Raw genomic sequence first — 23139 nt, 5'->3', positions numbered from 1 at the left:
ACACACAGACAACAGGCTCCAAAGAGCTGAAGTATTACTTCAACCATTTAGATAACTGCATTTTCAATTATTCAAAAACCATAATGTGTCACTTATTAGCTACACAGCAGTTTATTGATACTCAAAGGAAAGTATGTCACTGTGCACAGCATTTGCAAGCATTAACTACACAGCTGACCTGTGCTAGAAGCCATATTCTCTCCTTAAAGAGGAAATACAAATACAGTAACCATATTGCCACTGAAGTAGAAGAAAACAAAACGAAATTGCTGGGACAACAGGATGACCTACTTACACACAGTGCAGAAGTAATTTAAGTTAAATAGTAAGTGAGCAAACATCTTAGTGGGAGAGTTTCATACAAGTGAAGAATACGGGAAAAGTGCACACACCGTAAGAGACAAATTTGAGGAAAATATACCACCTTTTTTATGTGATTTACTTAATTTCATTGGGGAAAAAAAAAATCAAGTCTGAGAGCATTAAAATTTGTTACTCTTAATAAAGGTATGCAATACTGCCTCCCCTTCCCCCGAAGACAGATACTGCAACTATAGCCTACAAATGCTACTTAAGAACAAAGACTAGGTACTGAAGCTGCAGCTGGAACCAGTTCCATCATGTTCCCAGCATGAGTAAAACACCATTACCTCCTCTGTACTAGGAAAGGAAGAGGAAATGGAAAAAATCACACAAAGAAAAAAGCCACATTGTTTCTTTCATCTGAAACCATATTTCTAAACTGTCCATGATAAATCACTTCAAATCCCAAAGTCTGATTCATGCAACACAAACCTCTCTTCGAGAAGACACCCAGATTGTGCCTTCCACCTGCTCTGCTTAATGAGAGAAAAACAGGTCCACAAAATTAGCTATGTTGGTCCATACTGCTATGTTGGTCCATACTGTTCATACTGTATGAACAACGGACAGTGACAGGACACCGTTTCTACTAAATGGGACCTGTGACTTAGGGGGAAACCCAGCACTCCTTCCTACAAACTTATTCTGATAGGTAGTATTAATATGGAAAGGTGTAGACAGCTTCCACCTAAGAGAGTCACATCTAGAATAGCAAATGGAGAAGAAAAACTGCTTCAATGCTCCACACTAAACTTGGGTATTTCACTGTAAACTCTCATACCTGAGTCAAACAAAATGGTAGAACTTCATACGTCAATTAAGATAGTCTACTTTTTCCATGTGACACATTTAAATAAAAAGCATCAGTGACAACACTTAGAGTACATACCTCGCTTTTTGAGAAGGTTAAGCATGGAAAAATATCTTCCCGATAGATTTTGTCCAAGAATGGGCACGTTCTGTCCATAGTAGGTTCATCTTTCCATGATCTGAATTCGTTGTACAAAGATAGGTCAGCCTAAAACACACAAACATTCACAAGTTTTAAATACTGTAATTATCACACTACTGTTGATCACCTACAGGTACCCACAGGTAAACAGTGATCATTAGAACTGTGTTCTCTTCCACACTGTGAAAGAATACAATTATGTCCCAGCTACAAACACCTTCTCCAGTTCACTTTCCCAAGACTGTGGTACCACCTTGATTTACCCAAACTGGCTTTGAGACTGCTGACACAGACTTCAGCACCTTTTCCTTCCAACTGGCTGTTAAATCCCATGCCTGTATTATAACAAGCTTGTACTCCCAAAACCAAAACCTGAAAGCTATATAAAGAGAAAGACACTGCAGGCCAAACACAGGCCAGGAAGGTTAGGGGCATCAAAAATACCATGCAACAAAAGAAAGAAAATGTCATGTAGAAAAAGTGCCTCTAGAAATGGCAGGCAGTCATGGAGAACAAAGAAAAAAACACTAAATGTACAGTCAAAGCACAGAAGACAAACAAAAAGGTTACTAAAGTGGAAAAATGAGAAGCAGATCCTAATGCTGCTCCCTCTGTGGGCTTCTTAGGTTGCTGCTCCGCTCCAGAGTACAAAGAGAATCAAAAAGAGAGAACAAGAATGAAAAGCAGTATTTTGGAAGAAAACATTTTCAGGAAAACACTAGACACCACCAACAAATAGCAATACTGCTTTCATAATATGCACCTCTATAAAGCAAATGTGACTTGAAAGTCTTGAAATATCAAAAGCAAATAATATAGATGAGAGTGTGGAAAGTGAAAACATACGCTAAGAACTGAAATTGTTTTTTAATCCATTTTAAAAGAGCATCACTGCTTTGAACCAGCCTCTTTCAGTCTTTTACTCCTTACCACAGCTCCCTGCACTTAACCATTCTTTCACATGGAGGTTTTTTTGTGTGTGTGTTTTTTTTTCCCCTTCCCCCTCCCTCCATGAGAAAGAACCTACAAAAATTAGACAGGCAAATTTGTTTTCCATTAGAGCTACTTGTCTTGCACTCAGGTACAATCAGGAAGAACCATCTTAATTAAACTAGTCCATAACTGTTCTGGTTGCTAAGCCACCAACCTCACTGCACAAATGAAACTCAATAGGTGTAACTTGCTCCCTGAATGAGCAAGGTACTTCTCATACCTTGAAACCCACATCAGTTTGGCTTTAAAATAAATACAACCAGGAGACATCAGCAGGAAAAAAAATGCTGTTTTAGAACCATACAGCACAAATCAAGAAATTGCCACGCATTTCTTAGGAACTACTGATTTTTGTTAGATGTGGAAAACACTTCACCCAAAGCTATAATTTATAAAGAAGCTGCCTTGAAAAAATTACTCAGTGAATATAGCTTGATGCTCCTTCTTTCCAGCCTACAGTTTGCTATGCATGTATCTGCTCTCTGTCTTTACTTGCACTTTCACTAGATCCAAGTTTTGATTACCTGCAACAGAGAAACACTTCAGCTCTTGGGAAAATAAAATAAATCCACTGATGCATTTAGCATTTACACTGGGTATAGATGTTCAGCTTATCTAAATCCTGCTCATAAATTCTAAATTAGTTAGATACATCTATTTATCCTTGAGGTCACTCATGCATACTAGGAAGTCGCTGTCTGGGATGCTGGTACTGTTGGGATGGATTTTCTGCAATATATCCATTACACTGACCACTTTCTCTCCATAGGAAATTGAAACAAAATCAGTTTTTCCCCTCTTCATGCTCTTGCCCAACATTTAACAAATTTATTTAGTCAAAACCTCAGTGCTATGCTTCCAAACTAGTTAGGTTCCATACCAGTTCTCCCCCTTTTGTTTGTATCTTTCTGAAGAGCAACAAAATCGATTTTAGTAAGAAAAATATCCTGAATACCACTGAGAGTAAATTAACAGGACATTTGTCTTTTTTTGGAAACATAACTATACCTTCTCTAAATCTTTAATGAAAAGACAGATAGCATAAATGCATTTAATGATGACTGGCAAAAAGAAGTATAAAACTGACCACTGTGAATCATATTACAGATCCAGTTAGCTCATCCCTCTCTCTGCTAATGACCTGTAGTGACTGAGGGCCTGCAGAACAGCATGAGAAGAAATACAGCAACGTGCCTTCATTATGTACCCCCCCAATTTCCTGCAATTTGTAATTAAATAAGCTTCCTGATATACAAATCATATATTTGTATGTACCTCAACGGGTTTTTCCACGGCAACTTTGCATCATTTTGAACACTGTTTATTGTCCTGTTGTCACTTTGTGACAATTAGTTATTAAATTTAGTTATATATTGACCAAAATGATTTTTCTTCTAGTTTCCAGAGCCTTCTCATCACAGGAAATAATTACTACTTGTTCACCATTCATCTTCCCCATGTCACTTGTGATTATATACATTTTTGTCCTGCTTTTAGAAAGTCTCAACATAAAGAGCCCTAGTCTCCCTACACAGAAAGACTCATATAGCTTTGATCATCCATCACGTTTTCACTACTTTATTTCAGACATGAAGGTATCATAGCTGTGTGCAGAACCTCAGCACCCTCAGTTCCACTACTCATTCACCACCAGCAGGTCCAACCTTCTCACAACTCTCAGATTGCTTTCACCAAGCTGTTGCCTCAGTATTTTCCCATTCTCAATGGCAGGAAGAGACAAACCCAAGGCCTTCCAAGGACTCCAGTGGTAACTCTCTCCTATTCTCTAATACTTTATGATTGATAAGGTTTTCCTCCACTCTTTCATCCACTATTGGTTTATAAAATGACTCTTCCTGGTGGCAGCTGGTGATGGATTTGGTTTAAAAAAAAAAAAAAAAAAAAAAAGCTACTAGGACTTGCCATTCAGTTACACTGTTGAATTTTGTTATTACTTTTCCCTCCTTTGTTTTTAATTCCTACCTTTACATTAGTCATTCCAGTATTTCAATTTTTATCGCATCCTTCCTTAAAGATTCAATGGTAAATACAAGTGAAAAATCAACACCTATTGGTACATAAGAAAAATTCTTTCATTAATGAAAAATCTCTCTACAATCCCTATTATAAGATCTAGTACATACCAAATTTACTGTGAGGAAAAACAAAGCAATTAAACTGGCTTATCAGCAAAAGAAGACAATCCTCATACTTTTACCTCTTTGCAGTCTTTTACAATTGGCTGCATCATAGTAAGGTCCTGATGACTTCCACCCATAGCACTACTTGTACTCTTGTTTCTTGCGTGCCCTTTCTTAAAAGGAGTTTTTCCACCAGATTGAAACTCCTTAGTTGGAGATGTAGGTGAAGTAGACAGTACTAGTGTTTTCAGTGCCGCTACTTCAGCCTGAAGGACATCAATCTTGAAAACAAAAATACAAAGTCATTAAAATAAATATCGTACTTGTGGGCTGATGTTAAATCATTTCATGACATTTCCAGTAACTTCTGTTCAAATCAAGACTTCATTTTCCAGCAGTGCTAACAAGAGATCCCTTTGTTACTGCAACAGTAACTGGTTGCTTGCACACCTTGCTAGTTACCTAATGCGATGCTGCATCCACTGGTGTTAGCTAAGAACACATGGCAACACAGAACGAGTCAATCTGTATTTTAATAATCTTTCCATCATTCACATTTCAGCTGTAGGTTCATGTAAAAAGACAAAACAAGCAAGTTGGAAATAAACTCACCTTCCCCTGTGCTTCTTTTAACTGTTTTTCTGCTGCAGCTTGTTTGACATTAGCTTCTTTAACCATTTTGTGTGCTTCCTGTAAAAAATGTTTAGCTGGAATAAATGTTTCACACCAATTTACAAGTTTAAAGAAAAAAAAAAAAAAAACCAACCTAAGGAGTTGCATCATACTTTTGCTTCACTGTGATTACTTGTAAATAAGTTGTGCAACAATCTGCTGAATCTAAACAGTTACAGACCAAAAAATAGCTGCAAATCTATAATCTGGATTCCTCACTGCACCAGCAAGTCCTTTCTCCTTGGTCCAGAGCCGAGATACAGACATTCAACGACTCCCTCCGCTGTCAGCCAACCTCCTCCCTCCCCCCCAACAAAAACAATACCTGTCATGAATGCCAGCCTCTGGACACACTTCAGCAGCTGACCATTGAAGTTCCTTGACCCCCAGGGGAAACTCAACCAGTAGCAACACAAGCAACAAGGGCACATTCAGAAGAATTTCTCTCTCCTAGCCAGAATAACCAGTTTTACTCAAATGCACAAAGGAACTGGTCAAACAACTCAAGCCTGAAGTTTCACCATTAATAAAAATGTAAAGTAAAGGATTAAAAATAATTTATGGATTAATAAACACTTCTTAAGTAGAACAGAAAATGCACTAGAAACCAATCTGAGTAAACAAGCAGGACTAAGCTAATAACAAAGCATAAAAGGATTGGGATTTTTTCAATTTTTTTTTGTTTTTCCCAAACATCATTTTATGTCAGACTTTTAAGCCTTTTGTCTGGGTAACTTATTTGTTTTGGCTCTGATCCAGCAATTTGCACCCATGATCCAATTTTCTGTTCTTATTTGGTACTTAACAAAGGCAAAAAAAAAAAAAAAAAAAAAAGGAAAGGAAAGGAAAGATCAGGGCCACCAACCAAATCACCTGAGGTAGGACCCTTCTCATATCTGTAAAGCGCCTAGCACGTGTCTGGACACTATATAAATAAAACAAAATGTTCATCCATAGTGATACCAAAAGATCTGGCTGCCACTGGCAAACGACACATGTGTACAGTATGGGTCTCTAAAATTCTCTTAAGTAACATACACATGCAGGAATGAGAACATACACATTTATACAATGTGTACAAATACATTTAACATTGACCATGCAGTTTGTTTAGTGATGCATCTTGGAAAGCAAAGCATGTTATATGTGGAAAAACGTAACATATACAACCAGCTGTGTAAAACAAGTCTTGATCCTCAACTGAGATGCATTAACATCAGCTCCACCATACCAACTTAGGCAGCATCTTACACAGTCACTGAAATTAGTGGGATTCAGTATAGAATGTGAGTCCTAGGACTACAGATTCCACTGTAAAAGTGAAGAAACCTCAGCACTGTGTTTTACTACAGACTCTTGGTGAAAACATACCACAAAAGAGAATTTAAATGACGTGCCCACAACAGCTGGGAGTTCTGAATAATTAAAACTCATTAAATAATCATTGCTAATGTGTTACATTTCACATGTAGCTTTCACAAATTGATTAACTGCTTTAAGTTAAATGGATAACGTAAGTTTTATTCCTCTGCAGTTAAAATGCCTGCCCAGCACTTTCCTCCTCTCAGTACACACAAATATTTATACTAAAAAAACCAGCCTTCCAGTGTTCCACTTACACTGGTTAATATTTATAACACTTAATATTTTTAGTAGCTTTGCACTACTGGGATGATGAAATAAATTGCTCTGCCAATCCACAGAGCAGTTTGCAATTCTATTTATGAATGCCAATACTGTCCAGGTTTTGACAGCACTTTTGTAGCATTACAACATGTTGTTTCTAAATCATGTTTTCTCTTTATGCATATGCTGAAAACTAAGACCTTCAATTTGGTAAGCAAAAAGTATAACTGATTTATGAAGTTTATGCGAACAGGTATGCCTCCATTCAATGAGAAAATGGTAACTAATCTTGTTTCAAGTGGTGTATTTAAGATTTTTGTTTAGTTGGTTGATGCAAGCTCACAATCTTTGCTGGCATCACTGCCATTTTCTCAGAAGAAAAGATCCCACTTAAAGTTCAAGGCGTTTCAGATTGCAACCAGGCGCCACCCCGGTGCATTATCCAGTTTGTCTTCAAACTTGTGGGTGTAACATGCTGCCAGACCCAAAATTCAAAAGCTGAAAACATGGTTAAGTTCTGTACTATGTTCCACCCTCTATTAATCGGGAACTATGCTATTTTGTATTTAATCACCATGACAACCCCAAATTTAGCTCTTATCTAAATAGCCTGGTTGTCAGACAGAAGCTGCATCAAAACAGTTATGCCAAAAAATAATTCTAAATGCTTTCAAGCTTTCTGATACATTTTCCTTATTTTTTTTTCATTTTGTGCCAAGGCAAACTGACAAGCTCAACAAAGCCTCTCATCTGACTGAAAAGCCTACTACTTGCTCTTAAGTTCTCTACCACCACACCCGGGACTTTAGAACAGAAATCCCTTTATAAGCTTATTGCAGAGAAATTGCATGAAAAACACTGATTCTATATAAAACATCTGGCTCAGCTTCCTTTAAGTATATCACATCGAAGACTCCAACAAACCTCAAACAGACTAGCTGTAAGTTCTTCCAATTCCTGTCCAAGTTGATCTCGCACTTTAGAAAGCCTTTCACATTCTTCATCTTTTAACTTCAGCTCCTATGGAAAATTAAAAGTTATTTATTCTGACTTAGAGAAGTAATTTGGCCTCTTAAAGCTAACACCACAGAGAAGGGGGGAAAAAAAAGGGAAAAAAAAGATCAGAGGGAAACAAAACCCTTTGCTAAACAAAGCCTTTCAACATATTCATCTTAAAACTAGAAGCAGTTACATTAATGCTGTACATACATAGCTATTTCTTCCTCTATGCAGCAACGTCTACAGTATCTCTAACCTGAACATCAGCATTTCCAAATTTCTAAGGAAAAAAAAAAAAAAAACAAAAGCAGCTTTTCTTTTCCCAAAAGTATAGAAGACTTAAACATAGGATAGAATACCAGTTCTATTTACCTATTCCTTAACAGATACTTAATACACAAGTACTTGATTTTATTGGGTGTGGGAGTTGGTTGCTTTTATTTTATTTTATTTTGAGTTTTTTGTTTGTTTTATTTTTCAAAATATCCTCATCTCAAGATGATTCCCAATTCCCTTACAATCTTAAAACATGATGGAAATAGCAGCTCCCTTGTAGGTCTCCTTGTAACTAACACAATTACAAAGGCACACTGTAATTATATCCTTACTCTCATTAATGCAGATTCATAAATCAAATGAAAGTAGCTTATGAAATTCAAACTATGTTTTTTGTCCCTGACATCACTTGAATGAAAAGGGCCTGACCGTGTATCAAAGTAAGATCTCAGCACAGATTTGGCAGCATAAGGGTTAAACATGTCCAATCTTGTCTGTATTTTCTTAAGTCTGAGGGAAAAGGGGGAGTATTTTTTCAGGAATACAAAAAATTTGACAAGTTTGGAAGAGTTCCCCTTTAAACACCCATTAAATACTGGAAGATGTAGCAGGAAAGAGAAGGACAGGGAAAAAAAAAAAAAAAAAAAGCAAGGGTAAAAAAAGCAGAAAGCAACCCATTCTGACCTTTAAGCATTCCTTTTGCCCACAACTCCTCTCCCATCCCCAGTCCCAATCTAGACCTTCTCCCCCTTCTTCTCCCCTGCCTATCTTGCTACTACACTCCCATCACTCCCAAGACTGATCCAAGCCTGTCATTGACACTTCAGAGATTCCAAATACAACCTAGCAATCATTTGCTTCCAAAACTGTAGAAACAATTAAAGAATACACTGCCTTCAGAAACCTCTGGCAGGCCAGCTTCTAGAGGCATAAAAAGGCCAAAACGTCAGCTTCTGTATTTTCCTGCAAGGCATTTCTCCCAAAGTTATTGTGACTGAGTAATGTTCACACAATAACGTAGCAAACCAAATCTTGCCTTACAGCAGGCTCTCTATTTCTGCAGCCAAACTGGTAGCAATTTTCCTCTGGGGTGAAGATCCTCCTGCCAAACTTCAGCTCCTAAATTTGACAAGCGTTTGGGGGCTGTTCAAGACCCATGTATTGTAAAATAAATTATTTATTCCTTTTATTTGTTTTCAACTATGGACACTTTGATCAAATTTTATTCCAGTTTGCTATTTTGATTTTTTGCTTTCCATATGTGGCCTTTTAGCTGTTATAAAAAAGTATCACTAAAACGTTTTTTGGGGGGAGGTTCTAATTTCTCCAGTATTTCACACATAAGGTACATTTGCTAATAGAAATGAAAGATTCTGATATAAAATGCTTCAAGCTCAAGTTTCACATGTTCCTATAAACACAGCGAATCCATCTTTTTAGCTAAAAATATTTTTTAGCTCTTTGGTTTATTTCACTGATTTATTAGGAATATGCTACGTACATCTTAAACACAGAAGTGCTACAAGACATTGTAGAAGGAGATTGGAATAAGATTCAGGTCAAAACTTGTCAAACTCACGTAGGCAGAACTACCCTTGTTCTATCTCTATCAATACACTATTTTAGGTGAGACTGTTGCAGCCTTGCTTATAACTGGAAAGATCAGGGAGAGGCCTAGATTAAAATTTAGGCAGACAAGTAAAGCTACTTAATGAAAGCAAAAAGGAGACAACAGCATGCTGTCTATTGCACTTAGCAGCTTAGCTACATTTCTCAAATTTGGGGCAAATTCCTGCAACATGATTTGGGAGGAATATAATGTCACCTTATTTTGTCAAATAAGTTTAATAGCTGAGGCTGATGTGGTTTTTTATGCAGGGAAAAAAATAAAGAGTGCTCAAATAATCAAAAGCTATTGGAGCCATTGCTACTGCTTGTGCCTTAAAGTCATCACTGAACACAGCCTTAGAGAACAGACAACTGTGTGCAATAAGTTTGCCACCATGCTGCAGTCCTTCCAACATTGCTGTTCTGAAAAAGTAACTACATGAAGAAAAAAAGAAAAGAGCTATTATAAAGCAAAATACACACAAACACAGAAGCAGGTGATAAAAATTTCTAACTTGCAGGGCAAAAAGCCCACTTATATATATATATACACACACATATGTATACGCACATATATATCAAATAGTCATATTATTGCTTATTTCACTTTGATTTTCATGATAAGAATGCAGGTCGGTTCTCTAGAAAGAAGCAAGAAGAAACACAAATTGCTGCTTCAGAACAATTAACGCTTTGAATTCTAGAAAGAAAATCATCCTGGATCAAGTTCAACAATTTAAGCAAGTCACCACTAGATGCAGAAGATAAGAGAGCAAAAAAAATTATATACATATCACCTAAAATGAGAGCTGTGGAATACTGCTGAAGCAGCCAAGAGGGTAAGCTGTACTCTGGGATGCATTAGCTGCAGCACAGTCAAAAGTGGTGATTCTCCCAATGTATTTAGTGTTTGCATGGCTCCCTTGGAGTACTGTGCACAGTTTCTAGCTCCGTGTTTCAAAAAGAGGTGCAGATAGTTCAATGCATCCAGAGGAGGATGCAAAAAAGTTCATAGGTCAGAAGGCACGTCCCAAGAGGAGCAGCTGAGGACAATGGGTTTGGTAAGCTCAGGAAAAAAGAGCCTAAGACATGGCCTCATTGCTCTCTGCAGCTTCCTAAGGAGGAGTGGAGAGAGGGAAGCACCCAGCTTCTCCCTGGTATCCAATGACAAGATATATGGCACTGGCTCAAGCTGCATCAAGGAGGTTCCTGCCAGACACGAGGAAAAGCATTTTACCAAGAGGAGGATAGTCAGACATTGGAACAGACTTCCAGCAGTTGCTTCTTGCCTCAATGCCTGTCTATGGCATTCAAATAACATTCTTAATTATACTTTTAACAGTGGGTCAGTTCAGAAGCAGTCTGACAGTCAGGCTCCACCTTCACAGGGACCCTTCCAACTGAAACTGTTATCTCTTCAGAGATGCAAGGACTTAAGAGGCTCCTGAATCATTTGGTCCTACGCAGCCAGTGAAGACATTTCTTTTGCTTGCATGTAAACTTCCACTAGCCAAAGAATAAATCTGTTATCTGCAGCATGATGCTATACCAGCTTAAGGCAGAGGTATGGAAACAAGCCTTTCAACACATAAAGACAGTGAAGAACAGCTACAACTCATCTTTAGCAGTCAAAAGCTAGCGGTCTTTTGCAATGTTTTAATAAAGCTTGAAAACACTCTTTGGTGGAGTTCTGGGATGTTATTCTAGAGCCCTTCTAATTTTTTACACTTGTTAGTTCACAAGCAAATGACTGCAGAAATTTAAGAATGCCAGATGTTCCCCTACAACGCTACCGGAATTCCTTAGTAGTTATTGTGAATATATTTATCCATTAACCCATACAGAGTTTGCAAAATAACATGTTTGCCTACAAAAAAAAAAAAAAGATTTAGCCACTAGCATTAGTCTACTCAGAGACACTACAGCAGGAGCAATCAGCTCTGCACTCTACTTCAAACCCTGTGGTAATACATAAGATCTGAAGACAAACAATGCTGAGTACTCTACTTTGATCTTATGACAGGAAGAATGCATACAGAAACTGAAAGCTCTGGAACAAAATCCAGATCTGAGTATCATGGTCAAAAAAAGATACGTTGAAATTGACAGTGCCATGTTCTATACTGTTACTCTTTCATGAGAGTCACTTCATCAGTGCAAGAAAACCTCTCAGTTTGACTCTTCCTAGGGAAATAACAATAATGCAGATTTCTGCTACAAAAATCATAAATGGCTTTGCTGCCAACAAGCCTACAGATCTCATTCTAAAGACAGCATGGAATTCATCCTCAGGGTATGATATTTACAGTCATCTCTGGTAGATTGCTCTTCCATCCAGCAAGAAGGAGCAAACTAGTACTAAGAGCTGGAGACTTCAACATTTCAAGAGAAAACATCAAACCTAAGTTTGTCTCTGCGGTTATGGATAGCACAATTACACTGGTGGTCAGTGATGAATTTCATGGCCAAGTCGCACAAAAAAATTGAAGGAAGACACGACCACGAGCTGCCACAGCTGAAAAACTGTAAGGGAGCAATCTGAAGCACAGGTGATGTGCTTGTTACTTCATCCGAAAGACAAACAGAAGGCGTCCTATGGCAAAGGCTCCACTAAACTTGCATGTCAAGAAATTCCGTAAAGCAAAATACCACCACTTTTCTCTCAATGTTACCTAGATGTGGTTTATTTACTTTCAATAACCATAGGGTTATGTCTCAATCATAGCTGAAGAAGAAAAATAAAGAAACATACAGAGACTTGAGGAGATGCACTCCCAGGCATTGAATCATTACATATTTTAACACCTCAATTTTCCTGATGCTGTTTAAAAAGAGTAACAAAACACACAAAAAGGTTCAGATCATTGAAATGGGCTCTTCAGCTCCATTTGACAGAGAGTGCAGCCAGAAGGTAAGCCTACATTGGAAAAAGAAAAAAAAAGAAGGCCTGAATGGGCTCAGCAAAGGGTGAAAAATCTGCCAAGTTTTAATAACTAAAAACTATGCTCAGGCAAAAGCGCACCCAACCTTACACACTGTTACTGCAAAACGCTGTCCTGCTGTTACCCCAGGCTCAACCTTTCTCACAATTTTATGCTATGATTCAGTCTTGCAACTTACCTAGATTGACACAGAAAAATGTTACGTGCATATATCTCTTACATTAAAAAAAAAACAAAACAAACAGGGATGAAGAAAAAAGTTGCATTCAAAGAAGCAGAGACATTAAAAAAGAATTCAGATAATGGATTCCTAAGCTTCAAAATTTCTATTTCCCTTCTGGTTCTCCTTCCAATCACAACTGCAACAAATTCAAATCCATCTGTCTTTAATACATGGTACAATTGCACACATGCTTTGGATAAAAAGAAGTTTGGAAGAAATGAAACAAGCAAGATAGCAAATTGGTGCTCACTTCATTCATTCCTGGAAAGTCCGTATGCTTTCTAGGATGAATGATCTCATAAAATTCAAGTGCAAATTGCCATTCTTACTTTTCTCACTGTTCCTGACAAAGCTCATAAACCCAAGGGAACCACAGAGTCTTAAAGAGAATTTAAAAGCACAATGTAAGAAAAAAAAAAAAAAAAAAAACCAAAAAACAAGATATAAGCACCACATATTAATTACTTCTCTGTAAATTTTTAAACTAAGTACTCTTTGACAAAGCTAAATGTAGCTGGATATACACTCAAAGATTGCACGACACTGAATAATGCAGGGGGACACAGCCCTGTATGAACAGCCATGTCTTACAAAAACTAGTTCCTATTACACAGTGGAAGAAAGCATACACTATAAAATGAATAGGGTTTGTTGTCATGTAGTCTGTAAAGCCTCCAGTGTTATTGAGCAATCCTGAACCAGTGGAAGTTCAGATGGATAACATTTGTTTGCTTGTCTTCCAAGACTAATACTGTAAGAATCAACCTATATGCTGAGAATTAACAAGGATTTTGACATCATTCTCAAGTTCGAGATGAATCTTTTTATTATTATTATTATTTTAATGACATCCAAACTGTTTGAAACTACTAAATTTTTCCTTTTTTTTTTTATAGTCTTAACAGTTTTAATGCTACTTTTGTGAATTTTCAGGTAATTCAAAGATAACAGTAACAGATCTGAGTTGCTGATTTTAACTACGTTAGTTACAATTTTGTATGCTGTCAGGAGCAGGAATGCCTCTTCTGAAGTTTAAATTTTAGTTTGATCTTACTTCCTAAGGTTCCAGGATTAACTGCTTGGTTTATATATTCACATGCAAGGTCCTCGAACTCAGCTCAGGTTAATGTTTCCTTTCTGTGGTCAGATACTAAAGACACCTTGGCAAAGGAAGCAACTATTCAGTGACAAAACAACCAACAGAAGCAGTGATATCAGAATTCATATTTAAGATTCACATTGACAAGGGCAAATACAGCTACGACAGAAACGATGGCTACATTCAACAGAAAGAGGCAGCAAGCAGAGAGGAAAAGTTCAAACATGAGGAAAGATGAGCTTAAATCTCAACAAGAATGAAATCATGTAGAGGAGAGGGCACAAACAGCACAAAGTCTACTAGGAAATTTAAACATAGAAGGATGTTAGAATGGTAAACAATGGCTTTGCATTTATATAGCTCCACCCATCCAAACAAGACAAAGCGCTTTACAAATATTAACAAACTGAGCCACAGTTCCCTCAGAGGTGTCCATATTCAGTCTGAAGTGTGGTGTCACAGTACTCTAAAGAGCAGCAGTGACATCTTTATTGCTTTTTTCCTATGCAAGCATTTCCCTCTGATGCCTCAGAAGTATTCACGTTCTAAAATACTTCTATAGCTCACAACACAAGCTCCATTTTTATTCCTAAGAGAAAGAAAATTTGAGGTATATCATCAACATTACAAATACTTAAAAACTAACAACGACATGACAAAAGAATTACTCTTATTCTCAAATGTCAGAATGAAAGACTGGGCTAAATTCTAAGAAAAAATGTTTAACCAGAAATGAAGCAAAAGCTTTACATGTTATGTAGCAGCAGCACTAGGAAAAAAAAAAAAAAAACAAAAAAAAAACAAACCACTGTCTGGGAATAAATCTAAGACATCAGCACTGCAGACATGCAGAAAAAATTCCAACAATTACACTGTAATAATTCTATTATAAATGAGTACTCAGACGGCACCTTCTGGCCCACCTATCATTCTGCCACACGAAAACCACGTTGAACAGAGAAAAAGGAGGAGACAAGACAACAAGCCTTACCCTCTGAGCTTTTGCAAGTTCTTCTTTCAATCTTTCATAGCCCTTTTCTCTTACTTCCAGTACAGATGGGCTCCGTAAGTGAGATAAACTGTCTGTACTCAAACCAAAAATATCTTCATTTCCTTCAGCAACATCTGCTACTGTAGCACCCTGCAAACACTCTTTCTCTGCATTATTGCTCTCCTTTCTGGAATTATTGTGATTGAATGACCCACCCTGGGGTCCAGAGGTAGAACAAAGCACTGCGTCGGTAACATTGATGCTGCAAAGAAAGGGATAAGGTTTTCTTAATTTGTAATATAAATTAAAAGTATTTTAGAAATGGCAGTAGTAATGCTGAATGCACCGTTACAGATACAATTTAATATTATACACTATATTAAAACTCTATGTTTAGTAAAGCAAGTAGTCCTACAAACAAAAAAAACACCAGTAAAGAGATGCACAAGGCTTACCTGACACCTGATACTTCCCCACTATTCAGTTGTCTGGGAGATGAATAAACAGGTTGTGTGGGAAGGTCGGAAACATTCAGTGCATTGGGTTGGATTGGTGTGGAGGACACAACAGAAGGATGCGGTCGGTAAATAACACTGGGTGAGGTAGTTTGGTCCTGAGTTCCTGGCTCATTTACTCCAAGAAGATCCGGGGTGGTGGGCGAAGCGAGGTTCACTTCATGAAAGCCTTCCAAGGGATCACTGGCCATAATAAATGCCTCATCATATGAAGCCCTAAATGAAAGAGTCACATCGTCAGAATGCAAACAGGAAATAGTTACATTTTCATAAACATCATTATATTATTTGTTACAGTCATTCGAATTTTTAAAAACTAGACAAATACAACCAAAATACTTCATGTTGGAATGGAAACAAGCATCAACTTCAACATCCACAAATTTTTTCTTCATATTAGACTGTGAACTCAGAAGACCTAAGGACAAACTCCCAGTTTAAAAGTCAATACAGTCTAAGACTGTTTTGTATCAAAACACACATTATATTCAAGAACGAGAACCAGAAGAAAAAAAACCCCAAAGCTTCCACTTTTAATCTCAATGAAGCAAATATTCATAGAATCATAGAATGGCCTGGGTTGAAAAGGACCACAATTTAGTTCCAACCCCCCTGCTGTGTGCAGGATCACCAACCAGCAGACCAGGCTGCCCAGAGCCACATCCAGCCTGGCCCTGAATGCCTCCAGGGATGGGGCATCCACAACCTTCCTGGGGAACCTGTTCCAGTGTGTAATATTCTAGAGACAGAGATCAGTGTACCTTTAAATAAATTATAGTCCATAACAGTTTTGGTTAATTTATGTCTAACCTTGTAACGCTTCATTGGAGTGACAGAGCTAGTCAATAAAACTTCTCCTGAAGCATGATGTGCGCTTAATATCTAACATAATTAAGTGATGACTGTGCATTTAATAAGTATCACATAAAATATGAGTTCACTGCATATAATACACATAAAAGTGTGCAATTAATTGGTAATTTGGACAATCTAACACACATTATCTTTTTTTTTTTATTATTTCATTCTTTTCATAACAATATGGTACAGCAAATTACACAAGCTCCAAAGAAGCTTCTATTTTCCTCATGGTTGATCAGACCTCATAAAATCTTTGACAATTCAAAACTATAAACTGGCACTTTATACAGATAAAATTAAGACTTCATGAAGAAACCTAACATGGAAGAGAACCATAGCATCATCTAACTGACAATCCACTCTGCTTTAGAGAAAATCTATTTTACTCTTCCAGTTGAAAAGAGCAGGTAGGAAACAGATTAGAAAGATGATGATTACAACCACAGAGATGTGGTACTTACTGCTGCAATGTATGTCCAGTTAATTATCTGTTTCATAAAGCAAAGGAAATGCCATGAATGGAATCTCCAAGTTAGTATATACACCTGTGTTTTAGTTACACCAACGTGTTTCGATCACCTTGAACACAAAGAACTCTGCTCAAAATTTGTTTTTTTGTATTGACTGAGTGAACGCACAGCCACATTGAACAAGTTGCTTTAGCACATCATGAGGAACATTTGGAGCAAAAGTTATAAATTAATTTTCACAGAAAGCAACAATAAGTTCCCTACAGTGTTGTTGTCTTTCTTAATTGCTCGCCCCCAAAACCAACAACTGCTAAGGAACCACCAAATAAGCACACAGAGGACCCTGCATAAACAAAAAGGGACACTCAGTGGCTGGCAACTCTGCCCGCAGCAGGGGTTGGAACTGGATCGTATTTAAGGCCCCTGCCAACCCAAACCATTCTGTGATTCCATTTTCCATTCTATGCAGGAATCTGTTTTATTTTGATGAACAGTCACACAAACGTCATTTATAAAGAAAAGTCACAATTCTGTGGAACAGAGCTTTTCTGCAATGCAAACATTAACAGCTTACTTTTGAGCTCCATTCAAGTAAGCTTTACAAATATTCTTGTTTGCTTTCTCTATAGCTCTCCTTAGCTATTAGAAACATTCTGATTATATACTCTGTGTGATGATAAAACCTGTTGAGCCAACAGATTAAACCAAAGGGACAGCCAAAGCTGAGGGACATTTCTTCAAGGTTAAATGCCAAAAACATTCTCAGATCAACAGTAAAACAATTCCATGTTGGCATTCAGCATTTAATAAGCTAAACATTGCCATCTCAGAAAGAACTAAAGTGCCAGAAAGAGTCCTTCAAAACTCACTGATGAAGCTGAAAATATCCATATCCCTAGTCTCGAAATCAGACTCACATCTACAAGAACACATCTCCTTTCACTGCTGCCACCAGCCTGTTTTCCCACTACCAAACACATCATACCCAATAATATTACACGAGTTACAAGCACCATTGATGACTCTTCTCATTCCCAGTTCCTTTGGATTCCAGCCTTCACAATTAGCACAAGATACAGGAAGACACAGGCTTCTGCATAGCAATGCTGGAAGGCTGCCTGCATGCTTTGCCTACAGCACCTAGGAAACTGCACCAAAAACCACCCACCAGAATCACAGAGAGAGAACGCAGATGAAAGCAAAATGGGAACAACTACTCTTTTACTTTTTCCCTTTGGTGACTCGTTTCCATTTCAAGTGTTTCCATTTTGGCTCCACTGAAAACAGCCCAACTCAATGCCCAGCAGCAGGGCCCAGCTCACTGCTCAGCATCACCAGCTGTTTGCAGTTGCATACCCAACTGAGATGAAATTTTCTCAGTTATTAAAAAGGAAGCTTCTTCTGGTTTAGTAAGTAAAAAAAAAAATTCATAGAAGTGATAAAGCACAGCCCTTCAGTTAGGCTCTCCACAGACCGTCAGATGGGCACTGCCAGGCATGCCATCTGTTGAACACTTTCCGTTCACATCTTTTTTCCTCCCTGTGCTACTTCTCGCTCTGCAGGGAGAGGCAGCAGTGAGGCAAACCATCCATATCAGAAGAAGCCTGTGTGAAGCAGCTCCATTCCCAAACTGGCCAGTGCCAGAATACTTTTACCAACATGTCTGCTGAACACATTATGCATAGACAAAACCAAACCTACATGCAAAAAGCTTAGCGCTCCTAAAAAAAACAGTTTGCTTCTGGCAAAGACCTCTATAATGTACTGGCAAACACCACCACATATCAAATGTCACTGTTATTAGGGAGCATGGGTTTGGTTCAAGCCTTGTGGGTTTCCCCATTAAGTGACAAACACACAGCCTTGCTGTGAAGGCACACAACAACATGCACAGCAAGCAGGGGCGTTCACCAGGAGCTGTGCTGTGACAGCATGTAAAAAGCCAGTGTTGACACACTGCTCTATCTCACTGCCACTGCGAACAGCAGCCAATATCCCAACACATATCAGGGCAGCACACTTATTAAATAAACAAAATCATGAATATCCTTTGTACTTTCTTTGCTAGATTGCCATAAACCAGTATCAAACAGCAGCTTAAGTTAATTTCCTTATATTATTACCTGAAAATAATGCAAATTTGGTGTACACTATCAGAACTTTGCCCCTTCTTCATACCTCTCTGCTGTCCCATTTGCACTGCTGACTACCTACATAACTTCCCAAAGGAACTATGCACAAATCTGTTATTTTATCTAAGATGTATTAAACGTGATTACAAAGAAACCAGTTAAACAACAGTTCAGTATGTTCCTAACATTTCTAACAGGAACCAAGAGCTGTGAACAGCAGATCAAAATGCTTCATCCAGCTTTGAGAAGCTCCTGGCCCAAGTCAGAGCAGTTAACACCACAGAGCTCTGACTTATCACAGCGGAAAGTCTTCTTCTGAAAAACAATGCTTTTGTTTAAGACTGCCTGCTGCAAGCTCTGGAGTTTCTCTTTTACAGTCTGCTCAAAGCTGTCATTTCTGTCTGCTGGTATTTGAAAGCAACTTCCTAATTGCTGGAAAAGCCATTTGGTGGTGGCATTGCTTTCCAATATTTTATACCTCAAAAAGTTCATTTTTTAGCTTTAATAATCAAGAGCACAACAAAATTGTTACCTGTTCAAGGAAACAGGAGGGAAAAAAAATACAAATGAAAGGAGTCACTATTTCTAAACATTCTGATGACAAGAAAACTCTAGTTAGCATTTTCCAAAAAATATGTGTATTACCTGTAGTGTCTTAATATTTAGAAAGGCCCTCTGTGTGGGGATAATGAAATCTCAAAGGCCTCATTTACTAGAGTCCAGAGCCTGCTCCTACAGGGGGGGCAGCAGGGGGAGTAGGACAGACAAGCAGATTTCTTGTACCGGTTCCTCAGGACTGGCAATTGCCCACCATAAGGCCTGCATTCTTCTCAGTGGGTTTTGAAATATTTGGCATTTATACAGCCTGGAATGCGAGATGCTTCAAGTCCTAAAGAACTCAATAGGGAATTATAGTAGTGGACTAACAAATACACACCTGTTAAAGAAGCAGTCCTATTACTGCAACTCCATACCCAGCACTTTGTAAGAGCTCATGTGGACATAAATTTAAGGAACAGCAAATCAACACAGTGTATGAGATGTTCATCAGATGCTGGCACTTTATAAAGAGGTTTGGTGATTTTATTTTTTTTTTCCCCAGGGCTAAACTGTTTTCTACTTCTGCTTAGCCACAAGATCCAAATAAATTTAAACACAGATACCGATGCTAGCTCACTGCACTGACAGTTCCAGATTTGACACAGGAATTTCCTTCAAATTTGTCATAACTGTAAAGGTGAGATTTTTTTGCAGAACTTTTCACTCAGGGCATCCAAATTCGCAACAAGTTACTTGGAGAGCAGAAACATACAAGAGAAAACAAACTACTGACCTTTCCAGTGTTTAGTTACTGCTTTTCACAGAATCATAGAATGGCTTGGGTTGAAAACAACCACAGTGATCATCTAGTTCCAACCCCCCTGCTATGCGCAGGGTCACCAACCAGCAGACCAGGCTGCCCAGAGCCACATCCAGCCTGGCCTTGAATGCCTCCAGGGATGGGGCATCCACAACCTCCTTGGACAAACTGTTCCAGTGCATCACCACTGTGTGAAAAACTTCCTCCTAATATCCAACCTAAAACTCCCCTGTCTCAGTTTAAGACCATTCCCCTTGTCCTATCACTACCCACCCTCGCAACAGCTATTAAACAGCTTTTATTTGTGAGTGGCACTAGATGATGTATTTACCAACAGGCAGTAAAAGAAACAGGCAAGTCCACATACTTCAAGGACTAGCAAAAAGAAAAAAATTGCTTGAATATGAGGTTTTTCTATTGCACTCCCCCTTGTTTTGTGATATCATGCTATAATGCAGTCTTCTTCCATTCTTTACTCTGCTAGCCATTCAAACACCATTTCACGCTGTTCTGAAGAAGTATATAAGACTATTTAATAACAAGATTACATAAAGTTAAAAAGAACTTTTTTTTTTTTTTTTTTTTTTAAATCAACAGCTCAGCAAAACATACCTTTTAAATTACTATCGGGATATCTCCAACTAGAAGAAGTCGGGTGCAAACAGCAAGTGTTGCCTTTCTTACAGGAGGTAGCACACAAGATTCAGACAGTTGCATTTATAAAGCCCTTGTGAAACTTACAAATACGGCTTAGAGTGGGCTACACATTATACCTCTTAATCCAGAGGAAAAATCAGCACTCTGTGAGGTAGAATCCTTCAAAACATCCAAAGCACAGCACTTAGATGACAAAGCCTCACTAAAAGCAGTGGATGTACCAGAAGCCAGTATTTCCTTTTCAGACACTGCTCTGAAGGCACAGTGCAGCTCTGCCTTACTTCGGGAGGAGCCCCGCAGCACAGCTCAGCTTTGCTCTGGGTCGCACCGTTACATCGGTGTAACTCCTGCAGAGGCTTTGGCTAAAGATAAGCTCATCTCCAGTTAGCACTAAAAACATTTAATTAAAAGCAAATCACACAAAGTATGTAAAGCCTTCTAGACACGTGTGCATCTGGCCTGAACCAGGTGATCGATAGGAGCCCTTCCAACCCATTCTATCATTCCATCTTACTAACCGTAACTACGGAGTCCGGTACAACTTCTAGTCCGTTTACCGCAGACAACACTCCGAGCGCCGTATTAAAAAGAAAAACAAACAAACACCTGAAGTACGCGTTTATTTCCGGGGAAAATCCATCCAGCAAAAGGAAGATCGGCTGCCGTGGCATTTCGCACGGCGCTGACCAAGCGCTGCAGCCTGCCGGGAGCCGGTCCTGCACGGCACCCAGCGCCGTACCAGCCCGCCGCCTCCGCCGCAGCTGGCGGTGCGTTCGCCTTTGTTATTTATTAAGGCCATAACGAGAGCGGTGAATTATTGATGGCTCTTCGCCGGCCGGCTCGCTCGGTAACACGAACCAAGGGCAGCGGACCTGCTGCGAGTCAGAGGCACGGCAGGCCCGGCCCGAGCCCCCTCGCTGAGCGGCTCTAACAACAATAAAATTACCACAGCAGCACAGCAGCGGGCTTTGCTCTGCGTGCCACTGACGAACGCAAACACCGAACAGATGGCAGCCGCCAATGTAGGCTCCCAGACCGAACAACCCCACGTCCGCCTGGAAAGAAGAGCCGGCGACCGCACGGCCGGCCGGAATGCCGCCCCGACCGCTCGAGGGCAGCGCCGCGCCTCCCAGCAGCGCCCACAGGTGAGAAGCGGGACCCCGGACACGGCGCGCGGCGGAGCCGCCTCTCTGCTCCCCGCTCCGCAACGCCGCGAGACGGCGGATCCGACACCCGGCGACCGCCCCGCCGCGGCTCGGCGACGACAAATCGACCCGAGCACCGCTCGCTCGGCTTCCCCTCACGCCACACAACAAACTCTGCCCTCGGTGCTCCGTCCCCACCGTGCATCCCCTCACCCCCACTTCACGTCCCGCCGGGTCCCGCTCCCGGCTCCGCCCGCGCGGCGCCCCAGCGGCACTGCCCCGCGCTCCGTACCTGCGCCCAGCCAGCCCCAACCTCCGCCGCCGCACCGCGTCCCTCCGCCAACCTGAGGGAGGCGGGCACTGAGCCGCCGTCGCGCATGCGCGCCGCCACCGGCCCGCCCGCAGAGGGGGGGCAGGTGCGCGCCCTCCGCTGGGCTGCGGTTGGCTTCCTAATGGTGGCGGGTCCTCCAGGGAGGAGACCGCCTCGAATGGGAGGCATCGCCCTCACACCCCCGTAGCCGTGGCTGCTCGCAGTGAAATGCTGCGCTGAGAGAATTGGTGTAAATGGTGCCAGGCGCTTCGTGAGAGACAGCCCCGCGACGTCAGGAGGGATCCGGCGGCATGAGCGAGGGCTGAGGCACTGCTGTGTTCAAGGCTGTTCAAGGACAGGGCTACTAAAGCCTGAACGCTTTTTTACTGTGGAAATGTAGGGAAATTGATCCTCCTGTGGTTAGTGGCACACAGTAACAAAGGTGCTTTATTGCACAATTAACTGAGAAAATGAGGCATGTGGCAGATCATTCTGTAGTGGTTTTCACACGGTGAGGCACGCGCTGCCCCCAGTCCAGCTCTGAGCCTGTCCACTGCAATCATACTGAGCTGTGACGTATGTGCGTGAGACTTGTGAAATTAGGCCACGTGCACAGCTAAAACAGAGCTCGCACGCCAAAAGGATGTGTTGATGTGTTTTTCGAGCTCTGCTAATTTGTCCGATAAAGAGAGATTACTGCCACTTCTTGGTTTACCTCCTTCCAAAAGCCCTCATTACAGTTGCCTCAATGGAGCCCAGGTAGAGCCAGCAGTTCTCCAGCTGCGTGGAGGTTAACACATGGCC

General features: G+C 40.0%; 1 protein-coding gene across 3 annotated transcripts in view; it reads right to left on the bottom strand.

The window, feature by feature from the left end:
• Positions 1 to 22375, bottom strand: part of LOC122180856 (RAB3A interacting protein) — a 28976-nt gene extending 6601 nt beyond the window's left edge. The window contains exons 1-7 of one of the 3 annotated variants that reach the window (XM_042872775.1): positions 22318 to 22375; positions 15341 to 15616; positions 14886 to 15147; positions 7672 to 7767; positions 5062 to 5139; positions 4527 to 4730; positions 1253 to 1381 (exon numbers count right to left, since the gene is read on the bottom strand). In XM_042872775.1, the coding sequence (XP_042728709.1) occupies positions 1253 to 1381; positions 4527 to 4730; positions 5062 to 5139; positions 7672 to 7767; positions 14886 to 15147; positions 15341 to 15591 (1020 nt within the window). In that variant the 5' untranslated portion in view covers positions 15592 to 15616; positions 22318 to 22375. Of the gene's footprint in view, positions 1 to 1252; positions 1382 to 4526; positions 4731 to 5061; positions 5140 to 5446; positions 5538 to 7671; positions 7768 to 14885; positions 15148 to 15340; positions 15617 to 22317 lie in introns of those variants that run through there. The other 2 variants (XM_042872776.1, XM_042872777.1) reach the window with 2 other exon arrangements.
• Between the last annotated feature and the right edge of the window lie 764 nt (positions 22376 to 23139).

The sequence above is a fragment of the Lagopus leucura genome, unplaced genomic scaffold (assembly GCF_019238085.1).
Source record: "Lagopus leucura isolate 7727_CA_CO unplaced genomic scaffold, USGS_WTPT01 Super-Scaffold_100008, whole genome shotgun sequence".
Taxonomy (NCBI): Eukaryota; Metazoa; Chordata; class Aves; order Galliformes; family Phasianidae; genus Lagopus; species Lagopus leucura.
Note: the sequence above shows the minus strand (reverse complement) of the source record. Positions and strands in the feature narration are given on the sequence as shown.